The sequence below is a fragment of the Populus nigra genome, chromosome 3, assembly GCF_951802175.1.
Source record: "Populus nigra chromosome 3, ddPopNigr1.1, whole genome shotgun sequence".
Lineage (NCBI taxonomy): Eukaryota > Viridiplantae > Streptophyta > Magnoliopsida > Malpighiales > Salicaceae > Populus > Populus nigra.
This window is the reverse complement of record NC_084854.1, coordinates 18,602,108-18,623,760: the sequence shown is the minus strand read 5'-3', so window position 1 is coordinate 18,623,760 and position 21,653 is coordinate 18,602,108. Positions and strand designations below refer to the sequence as shown.

At 32.0% G+C, this 21,653-nt stretch overlaps 2 protein-coding genes across 3 annotated transcripts; one reads left to right on the top strand and one right to left on the bottom strand.

Moving 5' to 3' along the window:
- Nucleotides 1-3,644: 3,644 nt before the first annotated feature.
- LOC133688634 (transcription repressor OFP1-like) lies at nucleotides 3,645-5,178 on the bottom strand. The gene has a single exon (XM_062108195.1). The coding sequence runs from the start codon at nucleotides 4,991-4,993 to the stop codon at nucleotides 3,764-3,766; it is 1,230 nt and encodes a 409-aa protein (XP_061964179.1). The 5' UTR covers nucleotides 4,994-5,178; the 3' UTR covers nucleotides 3,645-3,763.
- Nucleotides 5,179-15,407: 10,229 nt separating this feature from the next.
- LOC133689709 (MACPF domain-containing protein CAD1-like) lies at nucleotides 15,408-19,843 on the top strand. Of its 2 annotated transcripts, XM_062109702.1 has the most exons (7): nucleotides 15,411-16,025; nucleotides 16,691-16,929; nucleotides 17,015-17,210; nucleotides 17,311-17,388; nucleotides 18,117-18,300; nucleotides 18,415-18,578; nucleotides 18,905-19,843. In XM_062109702.1, the coding sequence occupies exons 1-7, from the start codon at nucleotides 15,756-15,758 to the stop codon at nucleotides 19,535-19,537; spliced, it is 1,764 nt and encodes a 587-aa protein (XP_061965686.1). In that variant the 5' UTR covers nucleotides 15,411-15,755; the 3' UTR covers nucleotides 19,538-19,843. The 2 variants fall into 2 exon arrangements, with proteins under 2 accessions (XP_061965687.1, XP_061965686.1); XM_062109703.1 differs by lacking the exon at nucleotides 17,311-17,388 and having other exon boundaries at nucleotides 15,408-16,025.
- The last annotated feature ends 1,810 nt before the right edge of the window (nucleotides 19,844-21,653 follow it).

The window sequence follows — 21,653 nt, the reverse complement described above, 5'->3', positions numbered from 1 at the left end:
TTTTGCGCGATCCTTTAAATATTGGACAAAAGAGCATCACAATCCAAAAAAATCTCCCAATAATGGATTATAATCATTGATTGATTTATGAAAAGTTTTAAACTATCTATAACGTGAAGATTAATCATCCTTCTTAATGATATTCAGGACTAATTACTTGAGACGAGTAAACATTGTTTGATTACCTGTTTGCACCGAAAAGAGAATCAAATTGCAAATTTGTACATGAAAAAAAATAAAATAAAATCGTGGCACTCCCTATGATCCCATATAATGGTGACTCTCTTACACTCTTTACCACTCGAAATTAATACTATACATGTATATATTTCTCCAGTTTGATTACATTAAATCGATTTGAAAATTGACTTTGACATGGGATCGTGACAACTCAGATGTTTACAGCACGAGATGTTGGAATTGATGTGGAGGTGATAAGGACTGGAAACAAAAGAATCTGTGACTCCTGTATCTTAAAACAAAAAGATAAGAACACCAGCCACACACGTGCAAAGGCTTGATTAAAAGTCTTTCTGATCTACAACAGATACTTGGCATCCATGGCAGTAGTAGCCCATAGGTCCTATTATGCTATGCCTTCTCTGGCATGTCATAGGTCTTAACAAAAGGCTTTGCCAGGAACTTGGTGGGGGGAAGAAGGCAGTACGAAGTATCTGGTTATTTTTGTATTTTAAAAATATTTGATTAAAAATATTTGGTTATTTTAAATTAATATTTTTATTGTTTTTATATTATTTTAATGTGTTGATATTAAAAATAATTTTTAAAAAATAATACATTTCTAAAAAAATATTTTAGAAAACAACGGATAACACTTCCAAACAATATTGGTCGATTCCCTAGAATTACTATCTTAAAACCCAGTATTTTGTTGTTCTTGACTTTGTCTCTTCTTTAGGCTCGCCGACACCCACCTGAAATGGCACACAAGTTCTCTTATATTTTACAATCATTCTAAAGTCAATTATGCATGAAGGTACTGCGTTTGGACAGATACCAAGCCGCAGTGCCGAATTAGATCAACCCACATCAGCGGACTGTGGGTACATTATGACATGTCACATAGAGCAAGATGTGGGAATTTGTTTTTGGAAGCAAAGATAAGATATTGGATGCCTCATCATAATAATTTGTCACTAGTTTGATTACGGCACCGTTTGGGAACGCGGCTGCGGCCGCGTTCCCAAAAAATTTGAAATTTTTTTGTTTTTTTTTTTTGCTAAAATTTAATATGGTTTGTATGTTTTGGATCGTTTTGATGTGCTAATGTTAAAAATGATTTTTAAAAAATGAAAAAACATCGTTGGCATGCATTTTGGCACGAAAAGTTATTTGAAAAGCACCCGCAACCACACTGCCAAACACGCTCTACATCTTGAAGGGTTAACGGTCCAGATACAATTGCGGTGGAGGAGTTTCAATGGATAAATACTACAAGTTTCTTGCTATATATTTAATTTAATCCATTTCCTCCGTGTAACTGGGTTTCTATTCAACAGAGTCCTCCAAACAGTGTTTTTTCGTTGACCCAAGACAAGCATTGAGACCACCATTTCATGTGCTCTGAAAGAGTATTCAAAGTAAGAAATCGAAGTCCAGGCCAGTGGCTAGGGGGTTGTTTTAGGCGAACTATGGAGTATTTTGGGCTAGTTTAACTTTTATTTGCTATTGTTAAACCTATAGTTTCAGAAAAAGTTCCCCTAGCCATTAACAGCTAATGGAATCTAATGGTGTGCCTTGTTTTTATCACTTACCCTCTCTCTTACTATCTCATACATCTTTCCTTATTCAACACTGCATTTGGGGTTGTTGTTGCGGTTGAGCTGTATTTTGTAGCAAATTCATAAGTTATTTAAGGTAAATATTCACTAACGATGAAGATGGATTAGCAACCGTGAGTCCTGTCCTGTCACCCTCTTGTCTTGCCCAAGATAGCACTTCTGGTCCTATGAGACAACTAAATCATTATAATTTCCCATTTGGTTTGTAAATCTTGAAAGAAACTTGTGAGGAGCTATGATTTCCCGGGTTATGCATGCAAAATCGTCAGAGAGCTGGTAGACAAACCACTGAATTACCTTCCACTTCAACAAAATTAAAGCATGAAAGTCAATGGCTTACAGATTCCAACATGCAAATTTCTAATCATAAAGTTGACAACGCAAAATCAGGGGCCTTTAACCACGGGTTTTGAAGTAAGATAATATATTTTTCCCCCCTTTGGTTTGGTATACCAATCAGGCGTGGAAGTCGTTGTCCAACACTCAACCTTGGTGCCTCTAATCAAACATTGAACAATTAATAATATGTATATTCCTTGACCTTATGCAATTTAATTCAATTTTGTTAAACTAGTATTTCTTTTTTCATATGTGACTGGATTTGCGCATGCTCTAACCCAATTGTATGGGTAACATTTGGTATTATAATAGACGTTATTTTTCAAAATATTTTTAATTTTAAAATAGATTAAAATAATATTTTTTTTATTTTTTAAAATTTATTTTTGACATAAACATATTAAAAGGATGTTAAAACATAAAAAACATTAATTTTTTATATAATGTTGTTTGGGTTGCATTCCCAAGCAACACCTTATTATCTTATATCTTATTTGTTTTTACGGTTGGAAGATTTTTTGTGAAAAAATTAATTTTTCTTGTTATTTTAAGATTATTTTGATGTACTAATATCAAAAATAAAATTTTAAAAAATAAAAAATATATTATTTTAATATACATTTAAAAAAAACACTTTAAAATATACATCTTTGCAGGCGTAGAAAGTGAATTCAGCTTTCGACATCTCCTATGCAACTTTAACTTTTAAGAGGGCAAAATTTCAACTGAGGCAAAGTGGTGAAAATTTTGAAAGCTTCTTGAAATAGCGTACAATATGTAGTGCTCAACAAAAGTTGTTTTGGTTTCATACCATGTGTAGAAATTTGAATTTAGTACCTTCTCTTTATTAACCATTGTTGATCAGCTTTAAACATTTTTGAATCAGCAGCTTTTGTTCTCTTTCTTTAGTGTTCTTCTCTGGAAAAGGGAGTGTTATGAAAGCTGAATATACTGCCTAGAGAGAGAGAAAAAGAAAGGGCTTCTAAGAAACAATAAAGACTGAATCTTGTCCTTAAAGGGTATCTTCTTTTGGTGGAAAAAACTTAAGTTTGAGGCAGTTCTTGTATCCATTTATATTGTCTATGATTTACAGTGTTATCATTTGTTCTTGTGCATTGAAAAATGAAAATTTACTGTCACACATGACGATACTTCTTCTGGAATAACTAGTAGGACTCCGGGGAGCCAAGCCTTAAGCCACTCTTAAACCAAGATCTTACCTTTAACATGTAAGTAGATTCACATGTAGTCGCACAACTACCGAAAAGATACAGAATCAAGAGGAAATGAACAGTAAGGCTGATTTTGGGACAGTAATATCTAATTACTTGTTGGTTTGCTGGAAATTAGTCAATTGAGGTGGTTGCTAGCCAGCATGCATGATATATCAGGGCAATCTTGCGTTTTACCTTCTTGTCCCCTTTGGAAAGTTAGGGGAGCAAACAAAATATGATATAACTACATTAAATCTAATTTATTCATGCTAATCTCAAGAATTGCTCATGATAAAACTATACACTATGTACTTAATTATCTGATATTCGATTTGGATTATATAACAATGGCAAGATGGTTATTTGGAAATAATAAAGAAAAAGGTAATATACAATTGAAGATCTATCTCACTTCAACTTGATGTCTGTAAGATCAAACCAAATTTGCTTGAATACCTTGATAATAAGGTCATGATATTCATCAGAATTGAGTGAAAGATAACAAGCGAGAAGGTCTTCTAAGTCCTTTGATGCCTTGATATTGTTCTCCACTATCATCTCCACCATCGATTCCCTGAAATCTTTCTGGGGGTCAAAAGAAGATTTCACAACTGCCAAACTATCCGAAAGGCTTCTTCGCGACCGCGACGATGAACTTGTCGTCGATGACACACTCTTTCGACCATTATTATAAGCCTGGATTTTCTTATTTGAGATTCTTGGAGAATTGACTCTTAGCCTGACTCCTGGTGAAGTCACAGAATTTCTCCGGACAGAACTAGTCTTGTATTCTTTCACTGCAATGCTCTCTTCTTTTACAACCTTGACAGATAAAGAGGCATGAGCATTTGTTTCCTCGTATTTAGCTGGACTCCTTCTATACTTGGTTGGTTCTTGGGTTTCTTTCTTCTTGGTATCTTCAAGTTGATCATCAAATTTAGCAGGCTTTGTTACGATTGGAGGAAGATCAAGATCAGATATGCTATGAAACACTTTCGGATTATCTAAATTCCTAGCAGTAGACTTCTTGTCCACACTGATAACATTGCCATCATTGTCAATAGAATCAAGTTTGCAGTCACAAGAGCTTGACCAAGACAACATTTTATCAAATGAGACGGCAGCAAGAGCACTGTCCGACTTGAATTCTGGTGGAAATGAGTCAGAGAAATCTGTCTCCTGATCAAGAGAACCATCATAAAGAGAAGCTGAGTAGTCTGGAGGAGAATCTGATTTAGTCCAGAGCGTAGCACGGCAGTTACAACCTGCAGAGACAGAGGAGGTGACATGCTTAGGAGAGGCCTTGATGGTTCTTCTCCTGTTTCTTTGATTCGATGATCTTCTTGGTGGGTCAGGAAAATTGGTGCACGTGGATTTTGAGTTTCTTGGAGAAGTGTGAGGTTTTTGGTCACTTGAGATAAGCTCTCTAGTGATGTAGTATGATTTTCTTGGATAAGGATTGTATTGGGGATGTTTTGGTTTGGATGGTGGCTGCTGAGTTTCAGCAGCTGATGTTGCTTGTCTTTTCTTTATGGAATGAGTGGTGGTGTTATGGTTTCTTGTTTTGCCCATGTCTTTGAGCTTGTAAAACCAAGCATTAGGCATCATATCTGATAATCTGAACCTATTGTTGCCCATGAAAAACCCCTCCCTTCTCTTCTCCCAGCTCGTTTTCTTTTCTGTGTTTCTGTGTTTGTGAGTGAAGATAGTGGCTAGTGGAACAGAAGAAGTTGTTGGATTGTCTATGCCTCTGCTTTGGCTGAAACTCAGACAGTGTGGAGAGGATAAATAAAGAGGGACGGACTGGAATTGAAGAGAGGGGGCTGTGGTCCATAAATGGTGAAAAAGTTGGCACTAAAGAAATGGGAATGGGGCCCAAGGGTTAATGGCTTTCAGTGCCTTATTAAAATTAAATTAAAAATAAAAACTAAAATTACATGTGTCGTTTTCCAACAAAATCATTTAACTAAAACAAAATAGTATTTTTAATAAAATTCATTTATTATTATAATATTGACCGGAAACAAATCAATCTTTTAATATTTTAGACATATAGTGAAATACTTAAATATTCTTAAAATAAAAAAAATAAAATTAAGGATCAAAGACTTTTCAGTATTTTGATGTTTTGATTACACAATAAAATGACTATATTATTCTTGAAAGCAAAAAAATAAAACTAATGTCCATATATTTTTTATATATATATTTTTATCATGTTTTTTTAGTTGTAATTAATTTTTTAACAAGAATAAATATAATTTTAAAAATAAAAGTGGCACGCATCACTTAATGGGATGTTAGTGTTTTCAGGCGATGCGTGCAACGTCTCATGGTGATCAAACATGGCCTTCTGCATCAACGTTGGAAACTTTGCGTCTTCATCTTCCTGTTGGTAAGACACATGTGCACGACAGAACAATGGTTGAGCTCTGGTAGACTTTGTTTTTTACTTTTTCTCCCTCTTTGCTCTCTCATCACCTCAGATTTCAAGCAAACCCTTTCAAATATTAAATGTATTCTGTAAGTTTGTACTTGTATTAATTTTGATCTTCATTCTTTTGATTGCTATATGTTTTTCTTTTAATGCATATTTCTTTTCAATTTCATTCATTAACATTTTATTTCATTTAATTGTTGTATCCAATTTGATCTTCATTCTTTTGATTGTTTTTTTTTATCATTTTCTTGATTTATTTTATTTTTAAATTTAGTCCCTCATTATTTTTTATTTAATTTTTATACCATATTTGGTCATTGTTTTGATTATTACTTGCTTTGTTTTTTTAAAAAAAAAAATTGGATGATTAGGAGTTTTCTTCTTGATTTATTTTTTGTATTTGTCTTCTATGTGATAATCATGGTTTTATGACCTGGATCATAGGTTTTGTTTAACTCATTTTTTTATGTTCTTTTTATTAAAATTGATTTTTTTTTAATTTCATCATTCGACATTAGGTTGTTGAACCTTGAGCTTCGTGAAATTTTTTTTTTTTTAGGTTATCTCGATCTCATATCTCAAGTCGTGAGTTAGTCGAGATGACTCGAGTTTTTTATGTGTTTTTTTAATTGATTTTTTTCAATTTTGTCTTTTCATTATTTAGTTTGCATGAGACTATTTAACTTTCATTGTTTTATTCAATTTTCTATGTGCGGGGTTTTCTAGTCTCACGAGCAGGCCGTGAATTTACGATTTTAACTTGAGTTAAGTGTTTTCTTCCTTTTTAAAATTGATATTTTTTCAGTTCGTTCTTCAATATTTACTTTGATGGTAATTGAGCTTCATATTTCTTTTAATTTTTTTCTTTATGAGATTATCTCATTTTTATTTATTTTTATTTTGTTATTAAATAAGATCGTTGAAACATTTTAAGAATATTTAGAGGTTATCTTTTCATAATATAGAAAGTGTTTTTTTATTAGTTGTTGGCCTTTTTTTATTTTTTTTATTTAATAATATTATTAAATTATCTAAGATTATTGAATCAATGATCAAGGTTTTAGATTTTTTTTACTCTTTTAAAAATGCTATTATTTTCTAAGCTTTTTTATTTTCATAGTAGGAAGAATGTAGCCTTGTACATGGCATATCACGTGACATCTATCTGGTATATTACAAAAAAAAAACAAATTCAAATCTGTATCGGGTTAGTATTTGATCCTTGGTTACCAGTTATTGATCACCAATTTAAACCCAGTGATATGTATACTTTTATATTTCAATTATTGATGGGCCTCGTGCAGTGAACGTCTGGTTTGGAGAGAAACTAAACACACTCCAATTATAGTTTACAGCAAATGCAGAAGCTATCTCGTTAACGAACAAGCTCTCACTTGTATCATCTACGTTTGGATGGACACTCTGATGTTGTGTTGTTTATCAGTTTTGTTTGTTTTTATGAATGGATGTGAAGAGTAGAGACCATTGTTTTCACTAAAGTAAGCACTGAGGACATAGTTTTGAAGTTGTATCATGATCATTGGCGGACATGAAAGAAACCTAAAAAAGCAAGACCTTACTTTACTTTTCAGGGCTTCAAAATAAGCACTGAGCACATATCTTGGGCTTACCTTACTAGAGGGCTTCAAATTTATTTATATTTTATAGGTCTTGAACATCACAATGGATTAAAGTAGCTCATGCATGCCTAAAGACGGCATGGACTGTTAACAGGGACTGCGCGTCCTAAAGACGGCGCACGCATAAACTTATGCTCCTTCTGCTTCGTCGGATTGCCGGTTGCAATTCTCCTTACTTTAAAATGTAAAATTGGTTTTCCGGGGCTACTCGCAGCACAGATTAGCTGCCTATGCATGATGTTGTGTACAGTGACTCGAACAGATTGGAGGCACCAGGCTAAAACGGCTGAGGAGCTAACTGCAGCTGTTGGAGATAATGATGATCATGGGGATGATGTGGAAACAGGTTTATTTTCAAGCGATAATTGAGTCTCCAAAATCAAGTGGGTGAATGGACATCATCTACCAAAGAAAGTTAAGAGGCTAGATTACGGCATACAAAATGAGCTAAACATATTCCTTATGTTCAGAAACTACTGCAGGGAGATATTCGTTGTTTTTTATAGTGGAAAAAAACAAAGAATTACTCTGTTAGAAATGGTTGAATTATTTATCGATTCATGTCTTAGAAGCAGGATCATCATTTACCTCTTAACTTATACGGAAAAGCAGAAAGCTACAGCTTCTAAATCCCACGAATTCCCTACAGACTATATAGTATACGGCACACGTTCATTGCCCACTATATATAACAAGGAAAATCAAGAAGCATTTCCTTTTACTTCCAAAACAAATTAAAACAGCAAGAGTATGCATGAAATAATTCTTAGCATGCACGACGAGCAATTCAGCAATGTCGCCTTTGAAAACAAAGAGACAGAAAACAGAAACCGCAAATGATATTTGTATTAACAACAGAAACAGCAAGAGTATTCAAAATATTGGCTGTGTTCACAGACATTGGCATTGATCAAGTACTAAGAGCAGCAAAACTAATTTGGTTGACAATAAGTTCGGATATTTGTATTAACGTTCAGACATTATTCGAATAATGAAAAAAACATAAAGCCCGGAATTTATTGATTTGGATTTGCCGCATTCTTCGAACTCCTACCATTCATCTCCAACTTCCGATCTTTCTTTTACGAGAGAGGTCATTCAGATTGGGAAACGCCGCGGACACTTCCTTCACTCCCTTTAAAGGATGTTTTTAAGATTGGAATATCCTGGTATTTTAAAAGTGTTTTTTTGTTTATAAATATATTAAAATAATATTTTTTTATTTTTAAAAAATTATATTTTATATTAATAAATTAAAACAATCTAAAAATATAAAAAAATATATTTTTTATCTAAAAAAACATTTAAAATTCCAGAAAAAATAACTTCTAAATAGACTCTAAATAATAACATGTCATGCTACAACATCTTATTTTGATCCGACCACATTCGATCAACCGATTTTATTTTGGACCAAAACTTAATATGTTTTTGTTTTTATTTTTAAATGTATTAGTAGAAAAAATAGTAAAAAAAAATATATACAGTTCAATAATATACATACAAAACACATAAATAAGAAAATAATATATATAACAGACCTATTATCCTACTACGTAATAAAGTAGGTTTGATTTGGATATTTTTTTTGTGCCTATCTAATTTTGTAGACTTGATTTGATTTGGACTTCTTACTACGAGTCCATTTTCTCTTTTCTCTATAAAGTTTAGGGCAATCTTTAATGCTTAAATATTTATCACCTTTTACGGTGGGAGTGTCTATAATTTTACAACTTTACATAAACAATAATGAACCTTCTTTCTTGGAAAAAACCCAAAAGCTTTTTTTTTTTTTTTGATCTCTAATGATTTCAACATCAAGTATATAACTTGCTTTGTTTTGCATTTTAAAGCTTGGAACAATCTCAACTTTGTTATGGTAATCATTTTCGGCAATCAATGAGTCATCCATATATAATGACATTTTTTTTTTATTTTCAGCAATAAATATATCTTCCATATAAAATGATAAGATGATAGAACTTGTATTGGATCATTTAACATACACACCATGATGTTTTTTAATTATCATAAACCTGTCAGTAATGATGGCTCAATAAAATTAAAGATACTAATTTTTAAATGATTTTTTACAACGAAACCAACTAATTGATCCATATAAATCTTTATATTCAATTTTCTATTGAGAAATTCATCAAGTTTCAAATCCAAACTCACAATGATCACGAATTAAGGCAAACCTAACTATTGAAGAAAAAGTTTCATCATAGTTTATATCTAGTACAACCGAGCAATCCTGGCATCTTTCTGTATATGTAACCATCCCATTAATTACTCTTAACAATTTGATTAAACAATTTTGTTTCTTTTTCATGCAATTTGGGTCGGGGACTGTTGATAATTCAGTGCGCACTATAACAACAACATCAACTCCAGTTTTAGAGCCTGTTGGCTCTGCGGCCTGTGGCTGTGTTTTATTTAAAACACAGTTGCAGCTGTTTGGTTAAATAAAAATATGGCATATTGTTTATTGGATTCCATCTTTTTTCTGTGTTGGAAACGCTATATTTGAAAAGCAAGAATTCCTTGTTTTTCTTGCACTGTTAACATTAATTGCATTATTCAATGAACAGTGCAACTAACATGAACTGTTCACTTGCACTGCATGGACCTTTTTTTTTTTAAGCGAGTTAAGTTTTTTTTTGTTAATTTTTTAACATTTTTTTTTAAAAACTAGTTTAGAGTGGATTTTATACATAATAATATTTTATCTAATTTTATTACACGCTAAAAAATTATGGAAACTGTAGTTCTTGTCAGATAAATTTTATAGGTAATGGAATTGTAGATAGTTTAAGAAAACAATAAATTTTTTATATATATAAAGTATGATTTATTTCATGATGTTACCGTAATAGTTAAATCCACAATATTTAAATTAAAACCATCAATATTAATATATATTTTTTTAAATTATTTTATAACTTCAATTTCAAAAACATTCTTAACCAAACACATTAAACTACTTTTTCTTCAACCTCAATTTCAACCACAGTTTTAACCAAATACTTACTTTTTTCAAACCAACCACAACTAAAAATACTTTTTATAAAACAACTTTTTTTAAAACTACAACCATAACAGTTACCGCAATACCAAAAACACTCTTAGTCAAAATCATGTCATATGTCTAAATGTTTCTGTCTCAATAAGCTTTAACATTGCTAAAGAATTTTTATGAACAAGTAAGGTAAGTTGGATGAAAGTACCAAAATGCAATAATTAAATACACTTTTTATGGAAATAGAAAGCATAAAAAAATGGGGTTTCCAAAAGCTAAAGGAACAAATTGGAATAATTATATGTTGGATATGAAATTTAAATTAAGCTAGAGCTTCATTTTGAACCAAAAAAAAATAACCTTCAAACATTACAATAAATAATCAAAGGAAAATAACGATCTTATCCCATTAATTCCCATGCACCACCAGTCAACCGAAGGAAGATTGTCTTTGGAGAGACATGAACATCGCCATCTGCATTACTGGAGCAACACACGATTTGCATATGAAAATATTCCAAATTCTGTTAATATATATTAGACTAATATTTAAGTTTATCATCACAAAAACATGTTAATCAAAGAATATTCAACAAAAACCTAAAGTTTATAAATAGTTAAAACTATAAACATATAAAAACATAATTAATGGTAAATATGCTTTCAATATAAAAACTAGTAATAATAGAATTGTAGCATGTATACGAAGAAGTTTATAAATATCAGAGATGTTTATAAATAATAGAGATGAGGTATTTGTTGTAAGTTTTTTTTTTTAAATGTAATTGTTGTTAGAGAATAATATAAATCATATCCTGGGACATCACCTAATAGTTTAAGCTTTTGGGTTGAGATGGTTCTTTAACAATTATCATAAATCTTTTAATTATAATTGAGTTTTTTTTTTGTAAAAAGTATATAACGCAAGAACGTTTGAAAAATATGAAGAAGATGGTGTCACCTATCATCTTCATGATCTTCGGTTATGGTTAAATATTAGAGCAACTAATAGACCCGATAGAAATTAGACTTATAAAATATCTATAACATCAGCTAGAGAAATGAAGTTGGGTCGTAATGCTTCAACTCTAGGCACACAATGGTCTGACCCAGGCCAGTCAACGTTGAAACTTAAAGCGAGGGTCCTAGAAGAAGTCATAAAGATAATAGTAAAATTAGAAGAAGAAAAGAAAGCCAGATAATAGGCAAAATTTGGAGAAAATGATGGAATATATGACTTCATAATATCCCACTCCTCATTACAGTACTTTTAGCCCAGGATTTTCCCCCATCGACCTCGACCTTTATCTGTGTAATGATTTATTTATTGTTATAAAATTAATATTGAAATTAATAAAATTTTGATATTTAATTTGTTTGGTATTATTATGATTTTTGTTGTTTTTTAAATTAACAACTACATAACTAAAAAGGAATTACTAATTTTTCAACGGGATTACCGATTGATTTTTTTTATTAGTCGATTATTTCACCGAAAATGTAGGTGCTATTTCATCGAAAAGTTATGAAATGGTTAAGAAGTTTTAGACTCTCCGATGGAATTAGCGATGGACATCCTATTGCCGGTTCAATTGCTAATTTTATCGGCAATATTTAGATTATACTGATAAAATAAGTGATGTAATATTTTATTGGTGATTTATTTACTGAAATAATCTGGTCAGTGCATTTTAGTTTCTTGGCACCAATATTTCATAGTCATTTCCATTATCATTACAAATTACCAATGGATAGCAAATCCTTGATAAAACTTTTCCTAGCGGAGTATTTTTGTTAGTAACTCCATCAACAATGTAAAATTAATAATCAATGTAATGGTGTCTATTGGCCAGCGAAATATTTAGTCGGTGTTTTCTAATTTTCTTGTGGTGTTATAAGAGCATCTACAATAAAAATACTAAATGGAAAGTAGTAGTAATAATAATAATAATAAATATTATTTTGGCTTTTCAATGCTTATTTTTCATGCTTTAAAGAGAGCGCTAAATAAAATGTTATTTTACAATTTTTCTTGCAAAAATATTATTCCTAAATATCCTGTAATAATGTTAAAATACTATTCATTGCAATAATTTTTTTTTCACTAGTTTGTTTTACTTTGATTTAAAAAAAAATAGTTTTTTTTTGTTTTTTATGTAATTATCTTGATTTTATAACACATATCATGGATTTGACAAGTCTAAGTTGAGTCGGGTTAATATTTTTATTTTTTTAATTAAGTTTTTTTTTAATTTTATCTTTTAATATTAAGCTAACTGAAAATCATCCGAGTTGTTTTATACCAATCAAGTCAACCATAGTTAAAATAATTATATATCAAATATATTAAAATATAATTAATTATTCTAAATATCTTCTTACCATTAAAGTTTATATAAATAAATAAATAGATTATATTTACAATATTTTTTTTAAAAAAAGTATTATTACCTATTTGAATCTTTCTAAATATCATCTCGCATTGAAGATTCTCTAACGATAGTCATAAAGTAGGATAAGGAAAGGAACCCACCATGCAGCACTCACCATTATATCTTTTCAATAATGAACAGCTTTTCTTCACTGACAAAGTTGCTGCTGAAACAACTCTATACACATAGCTTCTGCCTACGCTCTTGTCTAAATTAGAACATTGATTGTGATAGTGAAAACTTTAAAGGTGGGGCTGTCTCATAGCATCAACCATGGTCCCTTTCCCCTGATATATGGCTTTCCCTGACACATCCAGAACGCTGCTTTGTGTCTGCAGCATGTTTTACTGACTTGGAGATGCGTGGTTGGGACAAGTGTTCAAAGACGACGACGACGACGATGGCGAAAGTCAGCAATGTGGTGTCCTCTGGAATGCAACTCTTTTATCATGGTTCGAGAGGGAGATGCCATGGCACCGGGGCTTGTAGCCCAGCCTCTATCACCTGGGTTTGAGTGTATATCTGTTACTCCTGTGGTGTTTTACATGTTTACTAGGCTTGCAGGGTGTTCAGTGGATCCGAGGATTAGTTATGGTACGTGTAAGCTGACCCGGACACCTCGAGTTAAAAAAAAAAAAAAAAGAGGGAGATGCCATTTCTTTGGGCATGCGGCCATGACTCGGCAATATGGAAATTAGACTGTATCTGAGATCAATAACTATGATTTAGCTAATTAATTTTTTTCCTTGTTTGTTTTGTCGGATGCCACTTCTTTAGCAATCTACTTAACTTGTAATTTAAGGGTTCATTTGTTTTGAGTAAAGTATTTTATAGAAAAATAGTTCTTAGATTTTTTGTGTTTGTTTCAAGAAAATATTTTCTTGTGTTTATTTCTAGTAAAAATATTTTATAGAAAAACTGGTTAATAAAAAATATTTTACAATTAATCTTCAAACTTAATTCATTTATTAGAAAATATTTTCAATTCATGAAGTTTTATAAAATATCTTATAAATAGTAATCTTTTTACAACATTATTCATCTAACTATTTCGATCACTGTCTATATCTCACAACTAACATCGTTTCACCGCCATCTCACCACCACATCCTTTTTTCTCTATAATCACTACACCTCCATCTCATCACCACCACTACTATCTCTTCATAATTACCACTATCATCTCATAACCACCTCCTCTACAACTACTATTATCTCATCACTATTATCATCCCACAACCACCTTCTTCTTCACAACACTATCTCACCATCATCTTTTTTTTCACCACAACCACCTTTAAAAAATAGTTCACATGTAAAATATATTATAAAAAATATTTTTTAAATTAAATATTATAAAATATTTTTAAAAAAAACATTTAAAATATCCAGCACAAAACAAACATACTCTTTGTATTCATGATTTTGTTGAGATCAAAAGGAAAACAGTATCCCGTGCCGTATGCCATATCATTTGACAAGCGGATCATAACAGACAAAGGGTAGAACAAATTCCAACCAATGTAACAAAACTTGGAATCATGATATCAAACTAAAGAAACTATGTGGTATTATATTTGAGTTTTATAGTTACTATTATTAAAAGTTTATATAGTTATTAATTTTACAATTTATAGAATTAGTTGAAATACATATAAATTTATTTAAATATTCATGTTAATAAATAAATAAATAAAATTCACTCACAACAAAAAAAAAAAAGCCAAAAGAGTTTGGATATTTGGTCATCTTCACTCGGATTAAAGTAATTAGGCTAATGCTTAGCCGGCAGGAACCCAGTGCACGCATGCATGAATTTGATATTTTGTAAAAGCAATTACTGTTTAAGAAATAATTTTGGGACTAATCTTTTGATAAAAATAGAATTATTGTTAGGGGAAATGTATACTTTGCACAAATATATGCATGATAATTGTAAAAAGCTTTGACATGTCCTTCCTAATTAAATGGTTTCAGTCATCATAAACAAGCCTGCAATCATAGTTTTAAAACCAATCTGACGGATCGATTTGAAACTAAAATCGGGTTGGGTTGAAAAAAAATAAAAAAATTTTATAACTCAGTGTGACCGGGCTGATCTAACGGGTTGACTCGGCAAAACTCGGTTGTAACTCATTAACTTTTATTTTTTTATCAAAACGATTTCGTTGACTTGCATTATGATTTTGAAATTATACTATAAAACAAGATTCCCATCAATGCTTTAATTTAAAAAGAAATAACTTGACTAATACTCGATCACATCATTTCGATACACTAAAACTCTAAAACTGTTCAGAATATCGTCTAATTGTTAGGATAAAAAAAGAAAAGAAAAGAAAAAGAAAAAAGAGTACGATATTGACTGTCAGACGACCTATGTCCTATGATTTCCTTATCAACACGTAGCACCATCGGATGGATAAATTACCATCCACATGTCAGAATCCCAAAAGAATTTGGAGCAGTCAGTTTCTTAGGCAAACCAACACGCTCACATTAACATTCCCTTAAAAATTAAAGACTTGGAGTCAATGCCTTACGTTAGTGCATTACATAACATAGTAGAAGTAGAAGTAGAAGTACATAGAGAGAGAGAGAGAGACAGAGAGTTGCATCGTAGTTAGTGGATTCATTCAAGATTACTTTTTTTTTACTACTTTCTTTTCATGGATTCAAGATCTAGAGGATTAATCCATTGAAACTTCTTTGAAGACTTCTTCGCAGTCAATTCAAGAAACTAGAAAAATGGGTTTTGAGGAGTTTGACGTTTCGAGTTTCTTGAAAAACCCATAAAAAATATGAAAGGAAAAGATTGGTTTTTGGGTTTCTAAATGATTATCAAAGAATTGGGTTCTTAGCTCAAATGGGGGAGGGTGTAAGTGTTAATGCGGCAGCAATGCACACAGCTATGAACGCTGTGCAAGCACTTGGGAGAGGATTTGATGTGAACTATGATACAAGGTTGTTGTATTGTAAAGGAGTTACTGGGTCTAAAGTGGTGGAGATTGATCAGGAACATGCTAGAGATCTTTTGTTGTGTGGTGGGTTTGTAGTGCCTAATGTTTCTAGGGACATAAAAAACTCCTTGGTCCCAATTGGACGCCAGAGTTCAGGTGTTCGCACTTTTCACGAGGTTGGTTTTTTTTAATTTTTTTCTGGTTTTGATTTTGAAGTTCTGTTCTTTTCCTGTGTTGTAAGAATCCATGTTTAGTTTTAGAGGCTTTGAGTATTAGGCTATAGTGGTATTGAAGATAGCTTGAATTGAACTTGATCAATTTAGTTGCTTTTGCCACCAGTACCAAGTCGATGGAAAGTTTAACTTGTCTCTTGGATCATTTCTGCAGTTTATTGGCACTTGGTTATTTCATGTGTCTAAAGCCTAGTTATTTGATATTTCCTTGGATTTTTTCTTATAGTGTTAATTGATGTTCCTTAGAGCATCAGTTAAGACCTTGTGTTAGAGCTTTTGGGTTGTATCTTGACAGAGGGCTATAACCATCTGCAGTGAATGATGTCTGGAGTTACAAAATGCAAACTGAAAATTAAGACATCAGCTCTATTGGTTGATTAGTAGTGAGTGGTTACGCTTGATTGTCTAGAGTTTGATGAAGTTTTTTGTTTTTAATCTTAAAAATGATTGAGATAAAATAACGCTCGCCAAACTTCTGTGGTGCTAAGAATTGACTGCTAAACGAATTGTATTGATATTTTCCCTACTTCAAATACTGATACAAGCTGTTTTAAATGAGCGAAATCATTGTAGTTGTTCTAATGTTCTTCTCATGACGAATAATGCAGATGGTGGAGTGCTTTAATCAAAAGGCCAACCTATCAGGAGGTGTTCCTCTTGGCTGCTTCAATTCTGCTTTTAGTTTTACTGGTTCAAAGCACATCGATGCTTCAGTTTCAAAGACCCTTTCTATGGATGGATATTATATCCCACTTGCCAAAGTCCAACTTATGAGATCCCCCTTAGTGTTGCATGAAAATGTTAAAAGGGCTGTTCCAACCTGTTGGGATCCTCCATCCTTGGCGAGGTATGAGTACTAATTCTCTGAAGTCTGAAGGAATATTTTTGCATCACAGCTTTAGTTGTCTAACAATTGCATCCTTCTTTTCCAGCTTCATTGAAAATTTTGGGACACACGTTATTACTTCTGTAACTATTGGTGGTAAGGATGTGATATATGTTAAACAACACCAGTCATCACCTTTGTCAACCCTGGAGATTAAACACTATGTACAGGATATTGGAAATCAGAGGTTTTCTGACATGGAGGGTCATACGAGTTCAGGTCCTGTGAAACTCAAGGATAAGGCTAGTCCCAGGATATTCCCTTATTTTCTTTGTCTACTTTCCTTAACATTTCCTTACTTGGTCACCTGTGACTTAAAACAGATTATTCTTGATTTTGCAGGTTGGTGATTCTGGCATATTTAACAGCCAAGGAATATACCCTCAGCCAACTAGTGCGCCATATCTTACTGGGAAAGAAGTATAGAAATCATTCATTTTCTTTGCTTCTTAGCTATAATCACTCTTTCACCTCGCCGAGGTTATGATGTCAAATGTTCTATTTGTTGAACTGTTTTACGATGCCTTTTGTTGTCATTTTAACGCATATAATATTTTTTATAGGAAGATGCTTGATGGAAAGTAGTATTCCATCCAAACATAATTTTCCTGAACGTGTTAACCATAATGCTGCAATTGAGCATACGAGGCTTTACTCCATATATTTGTCTTGTAATTCCCTTTCGAGTTCCTTATTTGAATTCTCTGTGTAGTACTCCAAATTAAACTATGCTTTCCTTTAAAAAGGTTTGCTTCCAAATGTCCTGAATTTTCCACATTTGTTCCATGTTTGGATTTTGTAATCCATTTGCTATTGCAATGATGTTTTCCAGGATGCAACGGTTGGATTTGGAATGAATTAACAAATGGTTTTTGGCTTTTTTTGTCTAGAAGGTTTACTTGCAATTGCTGTCATGATTTTTCAAGACAAAAGGATCGCTCTTTTGCAGTATTCTATCTCATTTTATTGCATTTGAGAAGTTGTCTCTGTTTGCCAACTCTGTATTTGCATGAATACAGTCTGAATACTTTTGTCAAGAAATCATCCCTGCGCTGTTAATCATTATTTATTCCTGTGGTTCAAAACCTTGCTTTGATGGATCAATTTGAAGCCTTAAAACATTTTTTCGGTTATTCTTGTCTGTGCAGCATGTTACAGTCATTTTCTGCAGGAGGGGAGGAGATGATTTGGAACAAAATCATATTCAATGGGCAAGAACTGTACAGTCATCTCCTGATGTCATTGAGATGGGTTTTGTTCCTATCACAGATCTCCTTGTTGGGGCACCTGGAAAGGAGCATCTGTGTCGTGCTATTGCTCTATATCTTGAATGTAAGACAAGTAGACTGTTTAGTCAGAATCCTCTCCCTCTTATGTGCTGTTTTTCTAGTAGGTAGTGCTACTCCCTAACTGCCAGTCTTTTCTTTTTTTAACAATTGTGCCCAGACAAACCTCAGATAGAAGAGCTCAGATATTTTCTGGAGTTCCAGATTCCTCGAATTTGGGCTCCAGTACAGGACAATTTTCCTAGCCACCAAAGAAAGGAACCTGTTTGCCCATCTTTGCAGTTCAGCATGATGGGGCAAAAGCTTTATGTGAGTCAGGAGCAGGTATAAATTCTTTTGTTGCCTTTCTATACATTTTTGTCCCGAGTGAAGGATGGTTCGATTATTTACATTATTTTGAGGAACAGCGTTAAAGAGTTTACTATGTACTGTTGTATTTCGTAAAATATATGTAGCAACTGAAATTTGTCAATAGTGTTCTACCACCAAACAATTTATTACTGTTAGTTGGATGCTCTGTAGAGGGGTCATGATTCTTCGGGTGTAACCATTGGTTGTCTAATTTAACCAAAAGACAATCCTACTAGCTAATGTAAAGGGTAAACCTTGACAAAACTTGGTTTTTGATTTTGACTTAAACTTGGCTACAGATATCAGTAGGACGCAAGCCTGTCACAGGTTTACGACTATGCCTGGAAGGAGCCAAGCAGAATCGCCTGTGCATCCATCTTCAACACTTGGCATCTCTTCCTAAAATCCTTTTGCCATACTGGGACACCCATTTCACAATTGGTGCTCCCAAGTGGCAGGGACCTGAGGAGCAGGACAGCCGATGGTTTGAACCAGTGAAATGGATGAATTTCTCTCATGTGAGCACTGCTCCAGTTGAGAACCCTGAAACTTTTATTGGTGACCAATCCGGTGTCAATATTGTCACTGGGGCTCAGCTTGGGGTGTGGGATTTTGGTTCAAGAAATGTCTTGTACATGAAACTTATGTATTCTAGGATACCGGGCTGCACAATACGAAGATCCTTGTGGGACCACATGCCCAATGACAAGTCAAGGAAATTTCCCGCTGTAAATAATACCAACTCTGGTGACACAAGTTCAGCTTCAAGAGGAAATGTTGCAGGGAACAAGTTGGCTAAGTTTGTTGATATGTCCGAGATGAGAAAAGGGCCTCAAGATCCCCCAGGACATTGGCTAGTTACAGGTGGAAAGCTTGGTGTAGAGAAAGGCAGAATAGCTTTGAGAGTGAAATACTCCGTGCTGAATTATTGAGCTTACCATTATGGTTATATGCTGATGTGCAATGCTGTACTATAGAGGCAGTGTTTTTGATGCAGAAGAACTCGTGGTCATCGTGTGTGTAAACTTTTGAAACATGATGATCTCGGTTGAATGGATGAGGATATGTAAGTAGATGGTATTTTAGGGTTTCTTCCAGTGTCGAAGGTCAAATCTGTATACTTGTAAGCTGTGAATTTTGTAGAGAAGTTGTCTTTGACAAGGGATGTAGGAATTGCCTCTAAATGTGATTGTTCATATGCCTACAGCATAATAGAGTTCTGAATTATTTTGTTTTCTGATCCTTTTCTCTTCTGAAGTATTTTTTCGCCCTTACCGAATGCAATTGCCCTCTTCTCATGAGGGTGCAGAGTTGCACCTGAGATTCGCCATGACGCTTGCAGGTCTGTTTAGCCATGTTATGCTTACAAATAAAGCATTTACTTGGATAATTGTTCGTGTTAAGGTTAAATTAAAACTTTTGACTGTGTATGTCTTTATATATATTATTGAGGAGGTTGCTCCGACGTGATATATGTGACTTTGTGGGCTAAAAGGAATGAGATAACCGGTAAAAATATTGTTTAGATTTAAAATATTTTTTTTAATATTTAAATTGTTATATGTTAGATTAATATAGGTTAACCTGTCAAATCTTAGACCTGAATTATATATTTGACTATATTTAATAAATTTAATTTTTAATATTATTTTTATTTAATTATATAATAGAAAAATAGATATTCATAGTAAAAAAGCAAAAAAAATAAAAATTTACTGATAAAAAAAATATCTATAATCTAATATAAAAACAAATGAAAAAATAAATAGTGTTTAATAAAATAATATCTAAAATATATTTTTAATTAATTTAAGAATTTATTAAAATAACATATCTAATATATTTTAAAATAATTTAATTTAATTTAAATTATTGAAAAAATACATAAGTAAAAAAATCAGATGCATTTGATAGCCTAGCATGTCTAGGCCATAATAAGTCCAGGTGCAATGGCCTTTTAGCGCACGTATGAAGTTTTTTTCTTTTCTTTCAAATTGAATGAATGACACGTAGTCCATCAATTGCTTTTCAGAAGAAGCAGATGACATGTTGTTGGGATGTCTAATTTCCACTAGTGAAGTGGCTAAAAAATTAAATTAGAGTTTTTCGGACTAAAAAAATAATTTTTTACATATTTTCACTTAAAAATACTCTTATAGACTCAATAAATAAATTCTTCAACATAAGAAATATTTTTCTATTCTTAATAATAAATTCCTCATCACATAAAATCTCCAAGACAATTAAGTAATACAAAGTCAAATTGAAAAAAAAACTCTCTCAACCTCTTTAGTGTGTGTTTGGTATTGCGGTAGTGGTTGTGATTATGATTTAAAAAAAATTATTTTATAAAAAGTACTTTTAATTGAGGTTAGTTTGAAAAAATAGGTGTTTGGTTAAAACTGTGGTTGAAATTGAGGTTGAAAAAAAGTAGTTTAATGTGTTTGGGTAAAAATGCTTTTGAAATTGAGATTATAAAATAATTTTAAAAAATATATATTAATATTGATGGTTTTAAATTTAAATATTGTAGAATTAATTACTCATATTACATTATGAAATAAATAATACTTTATATAAAATATTTTTTATTATTCCATTAAATTATTTAATAATACAATTAAATAAAATATTATCAAGTATAAAATTGATATTACAGTACGAGTGAATTTAATTCACTCTATACTAGTTTTTCGGTAAAAAAATATTGTTCATATCACTGTGCAAATAAATTTAATTTACTCTAAACTAGTTTTTGTCAACAAAATTTGACCAATCAACATCTTTCTCTTTTCTCTATTGTATTTTTTATGCTCAATAACTAAAAAATAAATAAAATAAAATTTTAAACTAAAATATATAATTGTCAAACTTAAAAAAGTAAAATATAAATACTAAGTAAAATGTTTCAAAAAGGAATTGTCATCAAAATTTAAAAAAGAACTGCTGCTTTTAATTTTCCATCCTCAAACTTTTAATTTCTTACTAGCAATAAAATTGAATTATTTTTTATGAACAAAATATTAATATAATATTGAGATATTTTTT